The sequence below is a fragment of the Sparus aurata genome, chromosome 16 (assembly GCF_900880675.1).
Source record: "Sparus aurata chromosome 16, fSpaAur1.1, whole genome shotgun sequence".
In the NCBI taxonomy this organism is placed as follows: Eukaryota; Metazoa; Chordata; class Actinopteri; order Spariformes; family Sparidae; genus Sparus; species Sparus aurata.
This window is the reverse complement of record NC_044202.1, coordinates 14,748,165-14,765,771: the sequence shown is the minus strand read 5'-3', so window position 1 is coordinate 14,765,771 and position 17,607 is coordinate 14,748,165. Positions and strand designations below refer to the sequence as shown.

The window sequence follows — 17,607 nt, the reverse complement described above, 5'->3', positions numbered from 1 at the left end:
CACATTCTCCGAAATGACACTCGTGTAGATAAGGATTTGAAATTTCTATTTTGGGTGACCTATTCCTTTAAACCCTCAAAATGACAAAATTAAGCTTCAAAGATGTCCCTCTTAAACACACCTGATTCATAGCTCTCATATAACGAAAGCAGACTTTTTGTTTTAATAATTACCTTCTATCTGTTTGATTTTATTTATCTTATGATATAAGCCAGAAATGGTTCTAAGTTGAGGGAACAAAACAAAAACCCAGTAAGCAAACAAAATGTCCTCACACAACTGTTGTGTGTGTGTGTGTGTGTGTGTGGGTGCATGCAGCTTTTGGCGTTAATGCTATGCATCAGACTGGGTTCCCTCTAAAAAGGCAACCTGTTTAAGTTTTGTCAACAGTGTGAAAATGCAACTGGGCATACAACCGCAGTGTGAGTTTTAAGGTAAACTCTGTTGTTTTGGCGGCTGCGGTCCGTGCGGTGACGGTCCAGCTGAGCAAAAATAATGATGCTCTGCTCGGAGCTCCTGTCCATCCGTCTGTGCATGCCTGTCTTATTCAAATGAAGCGACTTGATTTGATATCCTCAGACAGAAACTCAATGTGAGGCTCCTGCTGTCCTCTTGTTATCTGGAAATTAAATTTCTCTCTCATGGATTGCATTTCACGGCTCACCGAGTCGTTTGGCAATAAGGGCAGGCTGAGCTGTGAGATGGTCTGAAGAAATGTCCAGCCAGATAGTTTGCGTCCACTCCGGAGTGGGAGTGGGTTAGGGTCTGTGGTACGACTCAACCCCGAGAGTGCTCCCAATTATTGTAAGATGCCATAAAATGCTACAACAGATAACCGACTCAAACCGTCCGGAACCACACCTCGCTTTGGTTTCCCAACCCCTTCATCAGGCGTTACACGTTGGCACGTCATCAAAAGGAAAGAGCGGCAGATTTGTTGTACACTTGGTGATGAGAAGCCGTGCAAACAGCTGAGTGCTTGAATAAGCTGTCGATTTAGTTAATCCATAATTATTATGCGGCGCAAAAACGGCTTGAGCAGAATTCACGTTCGTTTTTTGAGTCACATCCTGTCGTCATTCTCTTTTTGACGCACGTTGTTTCACTGCAAGAAAGAGGATTGAGTTTTTTATGGCTGTTACTAGTAGCAGTGCCTGCTGGTGAACGCAAATCAGCTGTTCTGTATGTGTTATGAGCAAAGAGTAAATGCAGCATGCACACAAACACACACACATACACGCACACACACATTATCTCCCCTTGACTGCCCCTCCAGAGTCATTTAAAGCTTAGTTGCAACTCTGAGTGGCTCACTTTAAAAAAAAAAACAGGATAGCGTGCACAAAAAACTGACATTTAGACATGATGTGATGCGCTTTGATTCAGAGGAAGAAAACAGTAGGAGCATTAATGGCCATGTAAGAGCAGCCTGCGTTGCAATCAGCGCTATCGTCAATACCGGAGATATGTCAAGAAGACATTTTTGTCCTGATATGGTCCTGGAATTTTTTTTAACCCAATTATGGCCCTGTCTACATCAGAATATTGGTGCAGGTCAAGGCTGTTTTTACAAGAATTTGGGATTTTATCTGTGAGTTGGTGCATTTTCTTTCAAGATAAAGTCAAACCCTCGTCACTGAGGTCACGTCTCTGCACATCGGAGAAAATTCCAACTTTTTTTTTAATCACATAGTTTGCGTGTGTGCACTGTGTACGTCATTGATTTAGAGCTCAAACAGTCGGTCGATGATTAGTTATCAACAGTATCTGGATCCGCACCAAAAGTAAATGAGGTCTATTTTTGGGGGGCCCATCCTCCATCCAAATTTCGTGGTCACCCGTTCAGTAGTTTTTGTGTAATCCTGCTAATCCTAATCCTGTTTGTAGAAAACTACATATGCAGTACAGCGGCTTGTTATAACATCTCCTAATAGTTCGTGCTTCTGTGAGGTATGGATAGAAACTGAGACTCAGACGTAATCGTTCCTATGAGAGTGTGCGATTGTCAAAACTGAATGTTTTTTCTCTCCGAAGAGTCACTTAATATAAAAAACAGACCCGTGGTGACTTAGTTCTTGGAGGTCAAGTGGCTAAATTGTGTTCCAGGGCTGCTGCAAGAAGCATGATCCATCCCTTTATGCTGCGCGCAGGAGTGTCATTGCATAAAGGTCATCGCCGGTTGAATCATCAGGATTTTTTTTTTTTAGCGAGGCATTTTTGTGTGTGTGTGTGTGTGTGTGTTTAGATGAGCGGGAAGACCTGTACGATCAGCTGAGCGTCTTGAAACTTCTCGTGAATCCTCTACTGTAAAGGTGCTGGAGATCCTTTGCTGTAGCGGCCTGTTGACATGGAAACTGAAGACGTTATTGCATGATGAGTGTTCGCGCCACCAGTTTCAGTGGAATGAGGATCAGTTTATGCGTCAATCGCTCATACTGTTTGCTTTTGTTGGAGTATTATTTTGTAATTTCACACCTCGCTGTGATTTCAAAGAGTTTGCAGAGTTTCTGACCTTGCAGAAATTGAAATATGTCGTCCTTCGTCGGGGAAATGGTCTTTTGCAGTCTTTTCATGTTTAATCTAATGACCCACTCTTTGGTAAGAGAGCAGCCAACGTTTGTATCTAATGTTAGATCGGTGTGGGATTGTGAATTAACACATCCAAATCATTTAGAAATCAAACATCGAACACATCACCTAAACGCCTCATCTTGCTGTGCTTCTGTGTTTTAGCGGTGAGTGGGTGAATGTTTGTAAAGTCAGGCTCCTGGTGGTTGTGTGAGTCATTAATGTGCCTCAACATGGGTTCAATGACCTGAAAATGGTTGTTTTCCGTACAAAGGACAAAAAGGCAATCATTTTTTACAGCAAAATTAATTAATATATCATGATCAAAGTGTTTTAAAGTGTAAGAGGTTGGAGTTTTTTAAGCCTCTGGCTTTAACTTAAAATAACAAAATGTGCTCTTTTATTTCATTTTCTTCTCCATCCTGTCGGAGCAGTGTGGTTAACATGTTAGCGAGAAAGGTTGTCTAAGTAGTCTGGAAATTGACAGAAACCTAAGAAAGTAAAACCGGTTGTTTTTAATTATTCATCAAAAGATCCAGTCTGTTACATGAAGTCACTGTCGGATTCTATAAGAAAGAAGTCTACTGGGCTGTTTTATGGCCGGGCAAAATATCCATATCATCATTATCGTGATACGAGGCTATGTGTCATCTTAGATTTTGGACATTGTTTAATCCTGAAGTGGATTAAGTGTTACAGTGTCTTTTCCTGGTTTGAAACACTGTATTACAGTAAAGTGATGAAATATTCTGAACTCACCAGGCTGATCTGCTTGATCTAATACTTGCCTTTCCCCTCTTAGTCATTAAATCCACATTACAGGTGACTATTTATCAAAAATCTCGCTGTGTTAAAAATCATATTGTCGCTATAATCCATATTGAGTTATTTGGTTGAAAGTTTCTTGATATTTGATTTTGTCATAGAATTTATGAAGTGCTTTTGCGGAGATTTCCACGCCGCCTCCGAACAGGTTGTGGTAATGCTCCACAACTCCCCTCTCCCCCTCAAAGAGAGCCTGTGTTGCAAGGTTCCACTCATGTCTGTGCAAGAGACCAGAGACAAAGGTGTTTTTCAAAGTGTCTGCGTGCTCAGCTCCCTGTACTTTTGTAACCTCTGTGTTTCGAAGTTTCTCTCCTACGTCCCCGCTTTTACTTTCAGGTATCCTCTTGACTTTATTTTACTGTTTCATCGTGTTTGCTTTCAGCTTTGCAGCAGTTGTTGCTGGTGAAAAAACAGAAGTTTCTGATTTTGATGCTTCATAGTTAAACGCTTTAAATAACAAAACAACAGGGGACTTCTATTGTGAAGAATTTGTAGGAAATGAATGTGTTAAAGACTTAATTAGCAGAGCTTTGTGAGCGTCTCTGTGGCATAAGCTTTAAACTTAATTGTATGATCTGTGTCTCCCCATGGACCTAGGTGCTGATCCATGATGATGCTCACTGCAGGGTCTCTCTGAGCTCAAAACCACCATCGTACGACCCTGTGGATGAAGAGAAGAAGGTGGATCTTCCTGCGGATGCTGAGACCATGGTGAAAGCTCAGCGGAGCCAGCCTGTGAAATGCAGGAAGCCCCTAAAGGAGAAGGGAGGCAAGGGCAAAGGAGGTGGTGCGACAAAAGGGAAGGAGAGAAAGAATGAGATGAGAGGAAAGAAGAAGAAGGATAAGAAAGAGTCACACCGACACAGGAAGAAGACGCTGGCAGCGGGTGATTCAGAGGCACTGGACTGCTGCGTCCTGCTCACCCGTCTGGAGGAGAAAGGAGACGTGGGTAAGGAAAAGGACACACCAAAAACGGGGAAACAAAAGAGAATAAAAGTCAAAAAGAAGCTGCAATCCAGCTCCATTCAAAGACGGACCAAATCTGGATTTAAGAAAACTTCCACAGCCAATCAGAAAGCACCGGAACCAAAAATCAACCAATCTGACGCCTTACTCATGTTTCCCACACCTGTCTTTGAGCCCCGCAGACGGAGAATGGCATCTCTGAATGCGGAGGCTGTCAACAGCCTGCTGCTCTACAGAGACGACTCTCTCACGTCAAATCTCTCAAAGAAGCTGCAGCCTGCTAATGAAGATCCAGCTAAAACTGAACATAGAGGTCAGAAAACCAAAAAGGTTCCTTCAGATGGGAAAGCAGACCCAAAAGAAAGACCTAAAAAACAGAGGCGGTCAGCAGTGGAGGCTCAAGAAATCGACTGGTGTGCTTTGTTTGCGCCGACGCCCCGACGCCAGGCCGGCCTCACTGCTGCGACGCTGCTCAAGCTCACCAGTGCTGTGTATGGACCCAAACGGCAAAAGAAGACGGAGCCCAAGCCGGATAGTGGAGGTGAAGCAGCAGCTACGACTCAGGATGAGACAAGCAGGAAGCTGGCGTGTGGAGAAACGACGCTGACCAAAAGACGAACACGTCCCAAACACGAGGACCAACTGAAGCACAGAAAACAGGGTACAGAGGAGCCGGTTCATTCCCAGCCGGGCTCGACCATCCGGGGCTGCTGTAGTTTGTGTAAAAGCGAGGCTCTGGACCCGGAGTGGAAGGGCGACGCGGGAGGAGAGGATTGTCTCAAACATTCGCTCCACCGAGGCTCTTCGCTGGGGTTCCCGTTGAAAACAATCAAAGAGGAGCAGGTGGAGGCCGAGGTGTCCTCCTGCTACTGCTGCTCCCAGGAGAGGTGCGTCGAGTACTGTCACAGACTCGCCCTCTTCCTGGATGACAAGACCTTCAAGGAACCGGAGGATGGCTCACTGTCCGAGGTGTTCCACCACCACCATCACCACCACCATCATCATCACCACCATCTTCAGGCCACCCACCCAGCAGCCATAACCATCAGCCCGCACACGTACACCTGCTTCCCCGGCTACTACGTTCACTTCAGCCACCCGGACAACTCCCCCTCCCCCATATCACCCCTCACGTTATGCCCAAGAAGCGGCAAGAGAGCCAAGCTGCTCCCGAGCACCAGTCCGCAGCCCTCAGGGATTAGCCATCCAGTGTACTGCTGCACCTCAGTGGAGGCGTGCTACGGAGAGCCCTGCAGGATCAAGGGCTACTCTTCCTACACCAGTGTGATTCCAGCCATCGCCAGAGGAGGGTGCTCCTTCAGCCCCACAGACTGCACCGCATGTAACCACGGCATCAAAAGAGGTGAGCAGACACATGATCGACGTTAGTAGGTTCATATCCTGACACGCATCAGCAGTGTGTCAGTGTTGTTCCTGAAGATTTCAACAGGATGAGTTAATGCACAGGTATCTGTCACGGCCGCGCTTATGTAACAACACTGATGTAAGACAAGAGGACAGGAGAGTGTCCATCATGTCTTTGTCTCTGATTTTTGAACAGTCAAAGGATGTGAGGCAGTGATGTCATTTTGAGCTTAAAGGTACGACCGTGGTTATGGTGGCTTGACAAAGAGTTTGTACCACAGTGTCCACTTATTTGCTTTTTTTTCTGAAGCTTTCAGTCACATCAGCTTATTTGCAAGTACGCGTATCAATGGGCAAAAATGAGATAGAATTATAATTCCTTGCATTACAACAGGGCCTTCATAGCTACATAATAATAATAATAACTCGGTGAAATAATAAATAAGTTTCTATGCAGATAACATACAAAAAGGCTGTGACAGAAGAGGATACTTCAACACATCCAGACTATGAATCCGAAAAAACCTCAATGTCCTCAAAGAAAAAAACTTGTTTTTGTAATAAAGTAAGTCAATATACATGCAGTGGTGCGAGATGGTGAAGACCAGACATCATGGAGTGCTGATTAAAAGGTCACTCCAGCAATTTTGTGTCATTCAGTGACATTATCAAAGGGATTTTCACCGACTATAGGGAGCTCCCCGCAGAGCCACAAAAGAAACTAAAGTTGCCGAATTTCACGTGTAGAACCGTCAACCCCTTTAAGTAAGACAGTCAGACTTCCTAATGAAGTATTCAACATTCATGTGCGCACTATAGTTATAATCTTATTTTGCGTGCGGTGCTCCCCTCCAAATCCGGCTGCCAAAGCGGCACAATGTGCTGAGAATAGCTATTATTGTTGGGCTTTTTTAAATCTCCCGTTTTGGAATGTCACTTGAGTGGGAGGTAACAAAAAAAAAATATCAGATAAAGGGCAAGACCTCTTTTGTCTAAGTTTGAATACAAGCTGCTGGACAGTGAATACAAGGCCTGTGCAGCTGAAACCTAATGAGCTGATTGTATGAGCTTCAGTGTCAACAGTTAGTGATTGCGTTCGAGTCAGAGACATGAGGCAGAACAGGAAAACTCTTTGTGGTGTGTGTGTGTGTGTGTGTGTGTCTGTGTGTGTGTGTGTGAGTGTGTGTGGACGTTAGAGTGTGTGTGAGTGTGTGAGTCTGCCTGAATGTGCAAATGTGTGGTTAAAAACACCTGAACGTGACCTCAAAACAACACTAATAGCACATGAACACACACCAGAGTACTGCCGCACCTCAGCTGCTCTCTCTCTCTCGCTCTCTCTCTCTCTCTCTCTCTCTCTCTCTCTCGCTCTCTCTCTCTCTCTCTCTCTCGCTCTCTCTCTCGCTCTCTCCCTCCCTCCCCAAAATCAGGTCAGGCTGTGAGGAGGGTTGAGACTCTTGTCTACAATAGCACCGACAGCCTTCATCTCAGCGGAGTTCTTCACAAATAGTCCCTTTTCATGGCAGGCGTTATGACATGTCACAGGTGTGAAAAGTAGAATTAATGACGGCTGAATTCCATTTAGCTGCTTCTCTTTTTATCCTGCATCTAGGACACTAGAATAGAGCAGATCCATTGTTAATGTCGTTAGCGACGCCTGTGCTCCTCCTGCCCTGACGAGTCAAAACATCTTATGGTGAAAAGACCTGTTGTCCTCCCACACAGGCGTTTCCACTTTTCCGTGCCTGATGAGGCTCTCCTCTCAGCACAGATCAGGCTTGACTGACATCTCCCTCGCTCTCCCGTTCATTCTGTAGCACCTGTTGGGGCGAAACGACTCGCACATGGACTTCAGCGACATCATGTCATTCACAGCGAGTCTCCACCCGACAAACGCCCATGCAGAGGTCTAATTAGCCGTGAAAACCCCCGTGTGGGCGTGCGGCTGAAATAAGATAATGATAGAAATGTTCATATGCAGCAGTTGCAGAGGTATTCACATCATTTACCTAAAGCAACACCATGTAACAGAAGAGAATGAACGTTCATCCTTTCATAAATCAAATCAAATGTAACCAATACAACCAGGGGCACTGCGAAACTTCACATGATATTGTTGCCACTAATATTACAGAGTCAGTTCAGTATCTTTATGGATCTGTTGTACTCTGTTGTGTAATCACCACATTTGGCCACAGCTTACCAAATGTGCGTGCGGCTCTGTCTTTTTCCTAAATCTGGCCACTTAAGCTGTTGAGTCCATCGTCCATACTCTTCTTTTCAGCTGTTCACTGGAAACATTCTGCTCGAGATGCAGGGTAAAAATGATAACAAAATACTTCACTAGTCAGGGCTGACTGCATCTTAGTTGATTCTAATTGAGCATAATGCAAATGCTTGTCCCGAGTAAAATATAAATTGTTTCCAACTATTTTTCTATTGTATAAATGCCTCTAATAGTAAATGTTGAATTATGTTTTTGAGTAATACAGTAGTAAAGGTTACAGCATACAGTTTTGAAATGCTCCATTTACGAGTAAAAGTACAAAAGTATTAGCAGCAAAATGGAATTAAAGCATTAGATGGCAGGGGTGGGTCAGATTGAAATGAAGTCAATTACTGAAAACAAATTACGTGTCAATTTCCTCAATTGGTAGCAGAATCCATTGGATGACCAAAAAAAAAAAAAAATCTAAATACTCTTCAGATTACTTCAGAATAAAAGATTGAAAGTATTGCACCTTATACTAAAAAATGGATGCAGCTGCAAAAATGTAATATCCGCAAATATATATATATGTTTGTTTTTTTTCTCTAAACATATCAAGCATTTTAAAATAAAATGCATTTTGAATATACAGCATTTATATTTGATCAAGTCAAATTACACTTTATTTATTGGACAACATCTTGGATGCTGCTGGTTCACCTGGAGAACAGAATCCAAGGGTGCAAAACAAAAAAATTAACATTTGTCATTCCTTCATGCTACAACAATATAGAACATATATACAGTTGTTATTTATGTAAATGTGTAATCTATTACTACCCATGCCTGTCCACTGGGTTATCAATACAGTGTAAGCAGCGTCTTAACGTTAAGTACAGTTGAATCTGTAACAACGCATCAGATTTTATTTGTTCATCAACGGTTTTGTGCTTAAAATCTTAACTTATTAGATACACACCTATGAGTGTGGTGGATGCATCTAGTAATATAGTCTATATTATATACTATACCTAACCTATATTTGTTAATGGTTCAGATGGCTAAAGAATTGCTGCTGTTTGGATCCAGGGAGCTGTGAGATCACGCTCAAAACAGTGTATCAGGATTTCATCTTAATGTCAACAGCACAGCTATGTCATGGGAGTGTGCACAACCTGCTATTACTTCACACAGTTGGTGCCAGTGTTTATCCCTGTCAGCTTTAAAGGGATGTCTAGTGTGTGTGTGTGTGTGTGTTTTTTTGTCTGTGTGTGGCTGCTCCGTTTAAGGCTATAATTGACCTTAATTGAGGCTCTGTTTGTTTTTTTCTGCAGCTTCAGCAGAACTTATAACAACTGAGTGTCGTTCATGTCTCCATTATGTAACCTTGTTAAAGATGGTTGATCACTGTCGCTGCTCCTTTAAGGACTGTGTATGTTCGCTGCCACTCTACCTCATTATCTGTTCTGTTCCTTCCTCAGACGACTACTCATCAACACTCAATGACCATCACAGTCCCTCCTCCATCCCCATCTGTCCCAGCCCCAGAGTCCTCACTGGCTGCCCCATTCCCACTGTGCCTCCAGCCGGCCAATCAGTGCCCCACATTCAGACTCCGCTGTCCGACCCCAGCCAACCACAGCCTCCGCTGCAGGTGGCGAAGGAGTGTCCGCAGAGTGCCAAGTCGCCCAGCGGGTCGAGGTCTGGCGCGCGCGGCACCGGCAGCATCAGCTCGGCTGTCTGCCCTCTCAACAGGGACAAGAAACAGAAGCTCGGGTCTGCCAGTGTCGTAGAGCGAACGGTTGCCAAGCAGCCGAAGAACAGCCGCCAAAAAACCACCAACGGCTGGCAGCCAGTCGGCCTGCCCTTTCAGAAGGAGGTTTTCTCAGTGGTACGTAGAGAAAGTCGTGCTGGTGCGTTGTGATGCAACCACGAGGGTGCCGCTTGTAATTAAATATGGTGTAATTTATTGAACCCAGGTGTCCAGAGAGAGTTTGGGATGATGTATCACATGCTTGTCACTGTTTTTTGAGTTTCATCCAAACACCCGACTATCCACATTTCTCCTAAGACGCAGAAGTCATTAAAATCACACCCTAGAGCTCTTTACTCCACAGCTTCTCACAGCTTATCAGTTTCATGGCTGCTTGAGGAGTCAGTATTTCTGCTGCCTTTGTTCCCAGGAAGAGGAGGCTCTGGTGCTGAGAAGGTGTTACGAGGGAGTCCAGAGGGACGGGGATCTGATCCGGGTCAGAGACACTGTTCTGCTGAAATCTGGACCTAGGAAGAAGTCTCTGCCTTACGTGGCCAAGATCTCCGCTCTGTGGGAAGAGCCAGAATCAGGTAGGACACATCGCTCTGCACAATTGATATGATAGTAACAGGCTCCAGAGCTGAAGTGAACCACATGTTTATTTTTTTCTCTGTCTCTTCTTCAGGAGAGCTGATGATGAGTTTGTTTTGGTACTACCGTCCAGAACACACACAGGGGGGGCGCAACCCCGATATACATTGTGAGGTGAGAAGCACATCCTTTTGATCTGGTTTCTGAGTGGTCGGCCAAACAGAATCGAATACCATGACATCATTGTAGAAAAATAGCTTGTCTGTGGCTAGCTAGCTTGTTACAATGGACAATCAAAGTCACTTGGTTTTAGCTTTGATGAGTCAGAGGCATTATTTGCCTCAGTCGAGGAGAGGATATTTGGTGAGTTCTGCTGGAAAGTTAAAAAATCTGGTTTGCCACGATAACATCAGTGCTGCCATATTTTGCCATCACTTTAAATTTAGGCTCTTCGCAATCCTGATTTAGTATTCAGGTTGGCGATTCAGGGTGTGTCCTAAGATAAAATAGGATGTTTTCTAACATGCAGTTATCAAACATGTTTCTGTGATATCAAAACTCTTAAATGTCATCCTAAGCTGAGAAAGAAAGGGTATTTTAGACTTGGGATACATAACCATCAGTTATGAAGTGACTTTTAAAACTGGCTGACATTTTAAACGTTAAGGCTGACATTATTATGATATTAATTATTGTCAAAAAATCCCATAGGTAGACCAAAGCCAACCTCTCACTGATCCCCGTTCACAAGTACCAACTGTGTATACAAAGGCTGCTATTGCTTATTCTTCTGTGTCATTAACCTCCATTGTTGTCCAGATACTGTTAGGAACAACAATCCACACGGCTCCTCTGGGTGACATGCCCCTTCATTATCATAGACATGGCCCCTAAGATATTTTGAGCCAATCCCACACACACACACACACACACACACACACACACACACACACACACACACACACACACACACACAGTCCTGCTGTTGTCAGTACTCTACCAGAGTGACAAATGCGTATTAATCCACAGCTGAAAAAAGTCCGCACATGGCCTAATTACACTATCTGCCAATAATCACTCCTATTTAAACTAATCTCTTTTTCCAAATGAAACTATATATTTATGATTTGAAAGATTTACAGTAGGAAAAAAAGTTGGAAGGTACTGAGAAAATGATTAAGCATTGTTGGTTTTGGACTTTTCATGAGATTTATTGACAACAAACAAATCTGTTGGTAAGTGTCCGTGTTATAATCCTCGCAATACAATCCAAAGTGCCTCCATATAAGGAAATTATAGTCACGTTGGATGGTTTTTCAGCCTGATCTTTAACATGATTTCCTCATACCCTGGCTCATTGTTGTGACTTTTTCGCTTTCTTATTTCCTCTCGTCGAAGAAAACACTTTAATTGCGGGATCATTTTGCAACACAGAAATGTTCACGCCTCTTTCCATTTAGCTCGGCCTTCCAATTGTTCCTATTTATACACCATGTGTTTGCCTCAAAAGGAAAACTACAGTTCAAGAGCAGACTTCTAAGATTTTGGCTTAAACCAGCAACAGAGAAATGTGTCTGAAAGAGACGGGAGCGACTGAACAAACACACACGGGCGGGCACACATGTTGAGCAGCGGCTTCTGTTGCGCCTGCTTCCTGTTGTCAGTCATCTCCCAGAGGAACAAGTTGCACTTTATTAAATCTCCAGAAACAATAAACCGCATGAAGACTGTCGTTTCTCAGCTGCGCTAACAAACAACAAAAGCGTCGTGGCACCAGTGTGAAAGCATTAGCACAGCAGCAGTATCTTTCTCCTGTGAATCTGTCTTCACATCTGGAAGTGAAGGTGATCGCGTTCAGTGAAACGTACAGATGTTGTCTTTTAAAGCCCCTGTGTACATGAGAGTGACTGTGAAGGCTTTAGAGGATCAAATGTTTAATTTTGAGCCCTTGGTGAAAGGCAGGGTTTTTTTTTTTTTAACAAATAACTTTCTTCTCTCCAGAACGAGGTCTTTGCATCTCGTCACCAGGATGTGAACAGTGTGGCCTGTATTGAAGACAAATGCTATGTCCTAACATTGGCACAGTATTGCCGGTAAGAGAGAAATGCATTTTTACCTTTCATTGTGGCTTTAGCATATTTATTTGAAGCATTTCTCCTGCACGAAAAAACATATTGCTTTTGAAAGATTACATGGTACCTGCTGAGGAAAGTCGACAGCGCTCCTTTTTGAAGCGTTTTCTCAAGCACCCACTGGATTAACTAAAAAACATGAAAAAAAACATGAAAAGCGAGCAGGTTTCCTCAGTTCTCAGACGCTTTGGTTGTTGATTGAGTTTGATGTTCTTTCTGCAGATTTTGTGCCTTGGTGAAACGCCGTAGGGACGGCGTACGTGACAGTGCCGCCTCCCTCGTGGTGCCACCCGTTGTTGGCAGCGCCATGCCCACCCACCACTGTGTGCCCGATGACGTCGACCCGGAGCTGGTGTTTTTCTGTCGACACGTCTATGACTTCCGCTACGGACGCCTCCTCAAGAACCTGCAGTAGCATCTGGCGGGGCGCAACACGTGACGCTATGGGACGTGAGATAATGTTACTCTGGTTTCATCCTCCACGACTTTAATTAGCTACGCACCTACCTGCTGCCTGTGTGAGAGGAACTGGAAGTTCAGGATGAAGGATGAGAGATGAGCTGTTCTTTGATGATTTTGTTTTCTGAACTCTCTTGTTCATACTTACATCCACACATTTATTTAGTACACGTAATGGTCTGACATATTGTATAAGAGTTATTATGGCAGTGTAAATGGTCTTTATCATACATGGCTCTCTGGTGTCGTAGCGGCTGTGTGAAGAACCTGAACGTACTCTGCTGTAGAAAATGCTACTGTAGCTCTTAGAAAATGTGACATTTGATAGATACGAAGAGAAGTTGATGTTACATGTGAATTACTGTCTGCCTGACAGATATCAGACACACAATGTGTCTCGATGATGCGCCATGGCTAAAGAAAATTTGATGCATATCGTGCCACATCAGTTCCTGAAAAGAGACGAGAAGCAAAGAGGTTTCGGAGTGACTGGAGATTTAATCGTATTTGTCATTTGGCTTCTCAGTAATTTGCAGTTGCTCAGTTTTCTACGAGGCACTGCAGACCGGAGGTCTTCCAGAAGAGCTCTCGTGTTGTTATTTGGGAAATTTGCTTTCACACTTTCTAGCTTGAGGGTCAGATGATTAGATTTATACTACACTCAAGTCTGTCTGTTGAATATGAAGCTACTGCCAGCCAGCAGTTAGTTCAGCTTAGCATACAGATTGGAAACAAAGGGAAAGGGTTTTCAGAAGTTAGCTTTTTTCACTGGCTTTGGACAGGGCTGGGCTAGCATAGCTTAGCTTTATCGTAACATAGTTCAGCTTAGGTAAGCACAAAGACCAGACTTTTGTTCTAAACGAAGCTAACCGGCGGCTGGCTTCAGCTACATATTTAGACAACAGAGGGGTATTGATGTTCTTATCTAAATCTTTGCGAGAAAGCAGATTAGTGTATTCTCCGATTTTTAAACAGTTATTATTATTTAGAGGGACAGTTTACCCCAAAATCCGAAATAGATATTTTCCTCTGACCTGTAGCGCTATTAATCCATTGCAGTTGAGTTTTTGGAATGTATTTATTTGGCGCTCTGAGCACCACAAGTCATCAAGTTCCATTGTATTAGAGAGAAGGCAGACGTCTCTGCAACCGATGTCTCAACAACTCCAAACCGAAACAATCACGATGGATTAATAGCACTACAGGTCAGAGGAAATATATTTAATAGAAAGTCATATAAAGTTTTTGATCTCGGTGTGAACTGTCCCTTTAACATTTCCATTATCATGAAACTGTGGGGGGGTTTTTGATCAGAAGGTTTGATTGAATCCAGTTTAACTTTTTTTTTTTTAACCACTGATTAATTACACGCACAGCAAACAATGAAATGTGGGCGTGGCTGTGTCTCTCGTGACTTCCTGAGAGAATTACAACTTCTATGTCATATCTGTAATGCTGAAATTCCCCTCAGCGGTGACTTTCACAATTCCGCACTGACCTGCACTCTACAAAGATAGCACAGTTCAGTTGATTTGATTTTTCGCGGTGTGATGTCCAGTGAGCCCAGCATTGAGGGGCTTACTGTTATGCCAATGCTTAGGAATATTTTACTTTCTCAAAGCTGTTTCGCCGGAGGTGTGATTTGACATCCGGCGTCAGCTAACTGTATATTTGCATTTATATATCTGGATGAGTGTCTGTTCATGGCAGATGGCATCAGTTAGTCACCTATATTCTTGTTTGTTCACCGATGAGACGGTGAGTAATGTATTCAGTGTAGCATTTAGATTCTGTGATGATGATTCATTCCTATGTTTGAGAGAAGATATGTATTTATTTCTGTACTGAGAAAATATAATTTATTTTCAAAAGATACTTTTAACGAATAGAGTTTTTAGATGAGTGGCTTTCATTCCTGTTTTAGAGAGGAGGTCGAGGCTGTCTCCCCTTCTTAGCTGCACTGTCTAAGATGAAAAGTGTGTGAGTCATTCGCGATAGTATTTCTGTAACCGATTGAGCTTGCTTGCCCAATACGAACCTACTAAATGTTGTGTTGAGATGTTGAAGTCCCCCAGGGGACACATTTGGAGTATTTGGAAGGATCTTAGATACAGTTTTTTGAAGGACACCTGCAAACATGTGACCAGAAATGCTTAACCTGCAGGACCAAACCGCATCTTGGCCTCTCCCAGCTCCCTGTCATTCTCCTGTCACGCCGCAGATGATAAAGCTTTTGCCTCTTCACCTTTTAAATGCTGAGTTTTGCGATGATTTAAACCTAACCTTGCCATTAGCCTGTGCCCTTGATCTTGCTGCCTTAGAGAACATTCCCAGCCTTTCATTTAGAAATGTGCACCGATATCAGACCTTGGGTAATGAAGCTTTTTTAGTGTGCTGATCCAGATTCCTAGACACTGGAGATGCATCGCAGGTCCGTCGACGAGAGTCTGGCGACGCGTGATTCAATTCAAAATGACAACCAACGCTCAAAATTTTGTGAAATATGCTCAATTACTTTCTTGTGGAGAGTTAAACGAAAAGATTGACACCACGCTTGTACCTTCACGCTGCAGCGGATTATCCTAGTTTAGTATAAAGACTGCAGGGGGAAATCTGGCTCTGTCGGAAAAGGCAACAAAATCCACAATCCAGCACCTGTAAAGCTCCCTAATTAGCACATTGTCTATGAAAAAATGAAACTTCTCAGAGCCACCTTACAAGTCGGGGCAGATACATTTTGTGTGTTTATTTTTGCAGAAATATCCTATAATTAACTAATGGATTAATGTTCGACATTCGACTGGAGCAAGGCTGCTCAGATTAATATTATAATTATTAATAATTTTTAGTTAATTCGCTAAAATGGAAAAATAAGAGACTCTGCTTCTTTCAGAAAACCAAAGGATATATAGCCGACTCTCTCCACTGACTGAATTTCTTTTTGAATAATGGTGGATGGTGGATGTACAGCAGTAAAAACCTACACAGCACAATACGACAAAGCAGAATTGGGTAAAACACATTTGGTTTGATTTGTTCCTGCAATCTGAAATCCCCCTCGGTGTTCTGAATCAGAGTTAGAGACCACACACAGCACACATTATGGCCTTAGGAATCACTCAGCAAACTAATTATGTGTAATCAAGATGTGTGATACTTATGTCTTAATTGGTCCTCTGTGCCTGTTCCCATTAAGACCATATATATATATATATTCCAAGTGTTTTTTTTTCCCCCCATCGAGAGAAGGACGAGCAGTTACTGTTGTTTTTTTACCCATCTTCCAAATGCCTTCCATTTTTTGTCAGATGACGCTGGTCTGATCTTGAATCACCACAAGGAAACGTTTGCACCAAAAAGCGAGAGAGCGGAGAAGGCATCAAAACATGAATTTCATTTCATCCCCAGGTGTACAAAAACCTAAACTTTGGTTCCTCTGATGTGAGTTTTATGTTCTTATTCTTTGCATGGTGTTTTTTTTGGAAATATCTTGGAAATATTAATCACAGCACAGATTATTTGTATGGTTTCAAATGGACCTCTGTAATATAAGAAAAATATTTAATTGTAATAAATAATATATGAGTTTGAACATGTGTTTGGGAGAATTTTTTTATGGCTTGTGTTCGGTTTAATTGGCATGTTGTTACTCTTGGCAGGTTGATGAGGTGTAGTAATAGTTGGTGTCCACATGGTGGCTCAGTCGGCCAATAATTTTTTTATACCTGATTGGTTTGATCAAATACAGTCATCACAGCGATCAGGACGCTGAGATTTTAAAGGCTTTCGACAAAATAACATTATTATTGATGTGTCAGACAGTGTGCTCTACCCAAAGGGCTCATGCAGGACTTGAAAGACTGTCAATATTAATTAATTACAGGCTTGCAGGATGAGCTTTATACATATTACAAACTTAATAAGGCTTGACAAGCTCCTAAGGTAATCATGACTGAATCAATTCTTACAACATCTAGTTCTCATCTCTGCATCAGTCAGCCAAATGTATATTGTCTGTTCGTAAGGACAATTAGAAATGTATAGATTCTTGACAATGAACTGTCGCCTGTGTGTGCGATGAAAGGAACTTACCTTTTGTTGCATGAAAGGAATGTGGATTTAAGGAAAATCATATAAATTTGCATTTAGATTAGATTTAAAATGCAAAGAAAATAATATTTTTTTTTATCGACATAAATCAAAACCACTGTGTCATTTTTATTGCCTCACGCGCTTCCCCTTTGTTTCCACGTTTGTAATCCATTCATCTTTTCGCACCTGACATGATTACCACCATTTATCTGTTACGCTGCATAGATCCTGACAGGAAGAAACAAGAGTGTGAGCATCTTGACAGCAGACACGAGGAGACATAAATCATCCACGATAATCAGGCCTCGGATGAATATGTATGAGGCCTGTGGCACTTCTCAATCAGGTTATGAGATTTTTAAATGACACGAGTAGGTAAATCATTCGCATCTGTGACAGCGAAGCGGGTGGAGAATAAGTAGAAAAGTTCAGCTGCTTCAATTGAAGTTATTCAGGAGAAGTGCGCTAGTGTGTCTCGGTGCATGCAGTGCAGTGTGAGTGTGTGGCTGACTTGCAGCTATCTCCTCTGAATGTCCTGGTCCTGTTTTCTTCAGCTACCACCAGTACAAGATGTATATATACTATGTCTTCCCTACCAGTTCAATTCAAATGTGTGCCATGCTGATCTTGAGTAAAAACAAAAGTGT

General features: G+C 42.8%; 1 protein-coding gene across 4 annotated transcripts in view; it reads left to right on the top strand.

The window, feature by feature from the left end:
* Positions 1 to 16,460, top strand: part of bahd1 (bromo adjacent homology domain containing 1) — a 32,735-nt gene extending 16,275 nt beyond the window's left edge. For all 4 annotated transcript variants that reach the window (XM_030391445.1, XM_030391443.1, XM_030391446.1 and 1 more), the window contains exons 2-7: positions 3,991 to 5,722; positions 9,415 to 9,824; positions 10,117 to 10,276; positions 10,372 to 10,451; positions 12,279 to 12,370; positions 12,632 to 16,460. In XM_030391445.1, the coding sequence (XP_030247305.1) occupies positions 4,102 to 5,722; positions 9,415 to 9,824; positions 10,117 to 10,276; positions 10,372 to 10,451; positions 12,279 to 12,370; positions 12,632 to 12,824 (2,556 nt within the window). In that variant the 5' untranslated portion in view covers positions 3,991 to 4,101 and the 3' untranslated portion in view covers positions 12,825 to 16,460. The remainder of the gene's footprint in view (positions 1 to 3,990; positions 5,723 to 9,414; positions 9,825 to 10,116; positions 10,277 to 10,371; positions 10,452 to 12,278; positions 12,371 to 12,631) is intronic.
* The last annotated feature ends 1,147 nt before the right edge of the window (positions 16,461 to 17,607 follow it).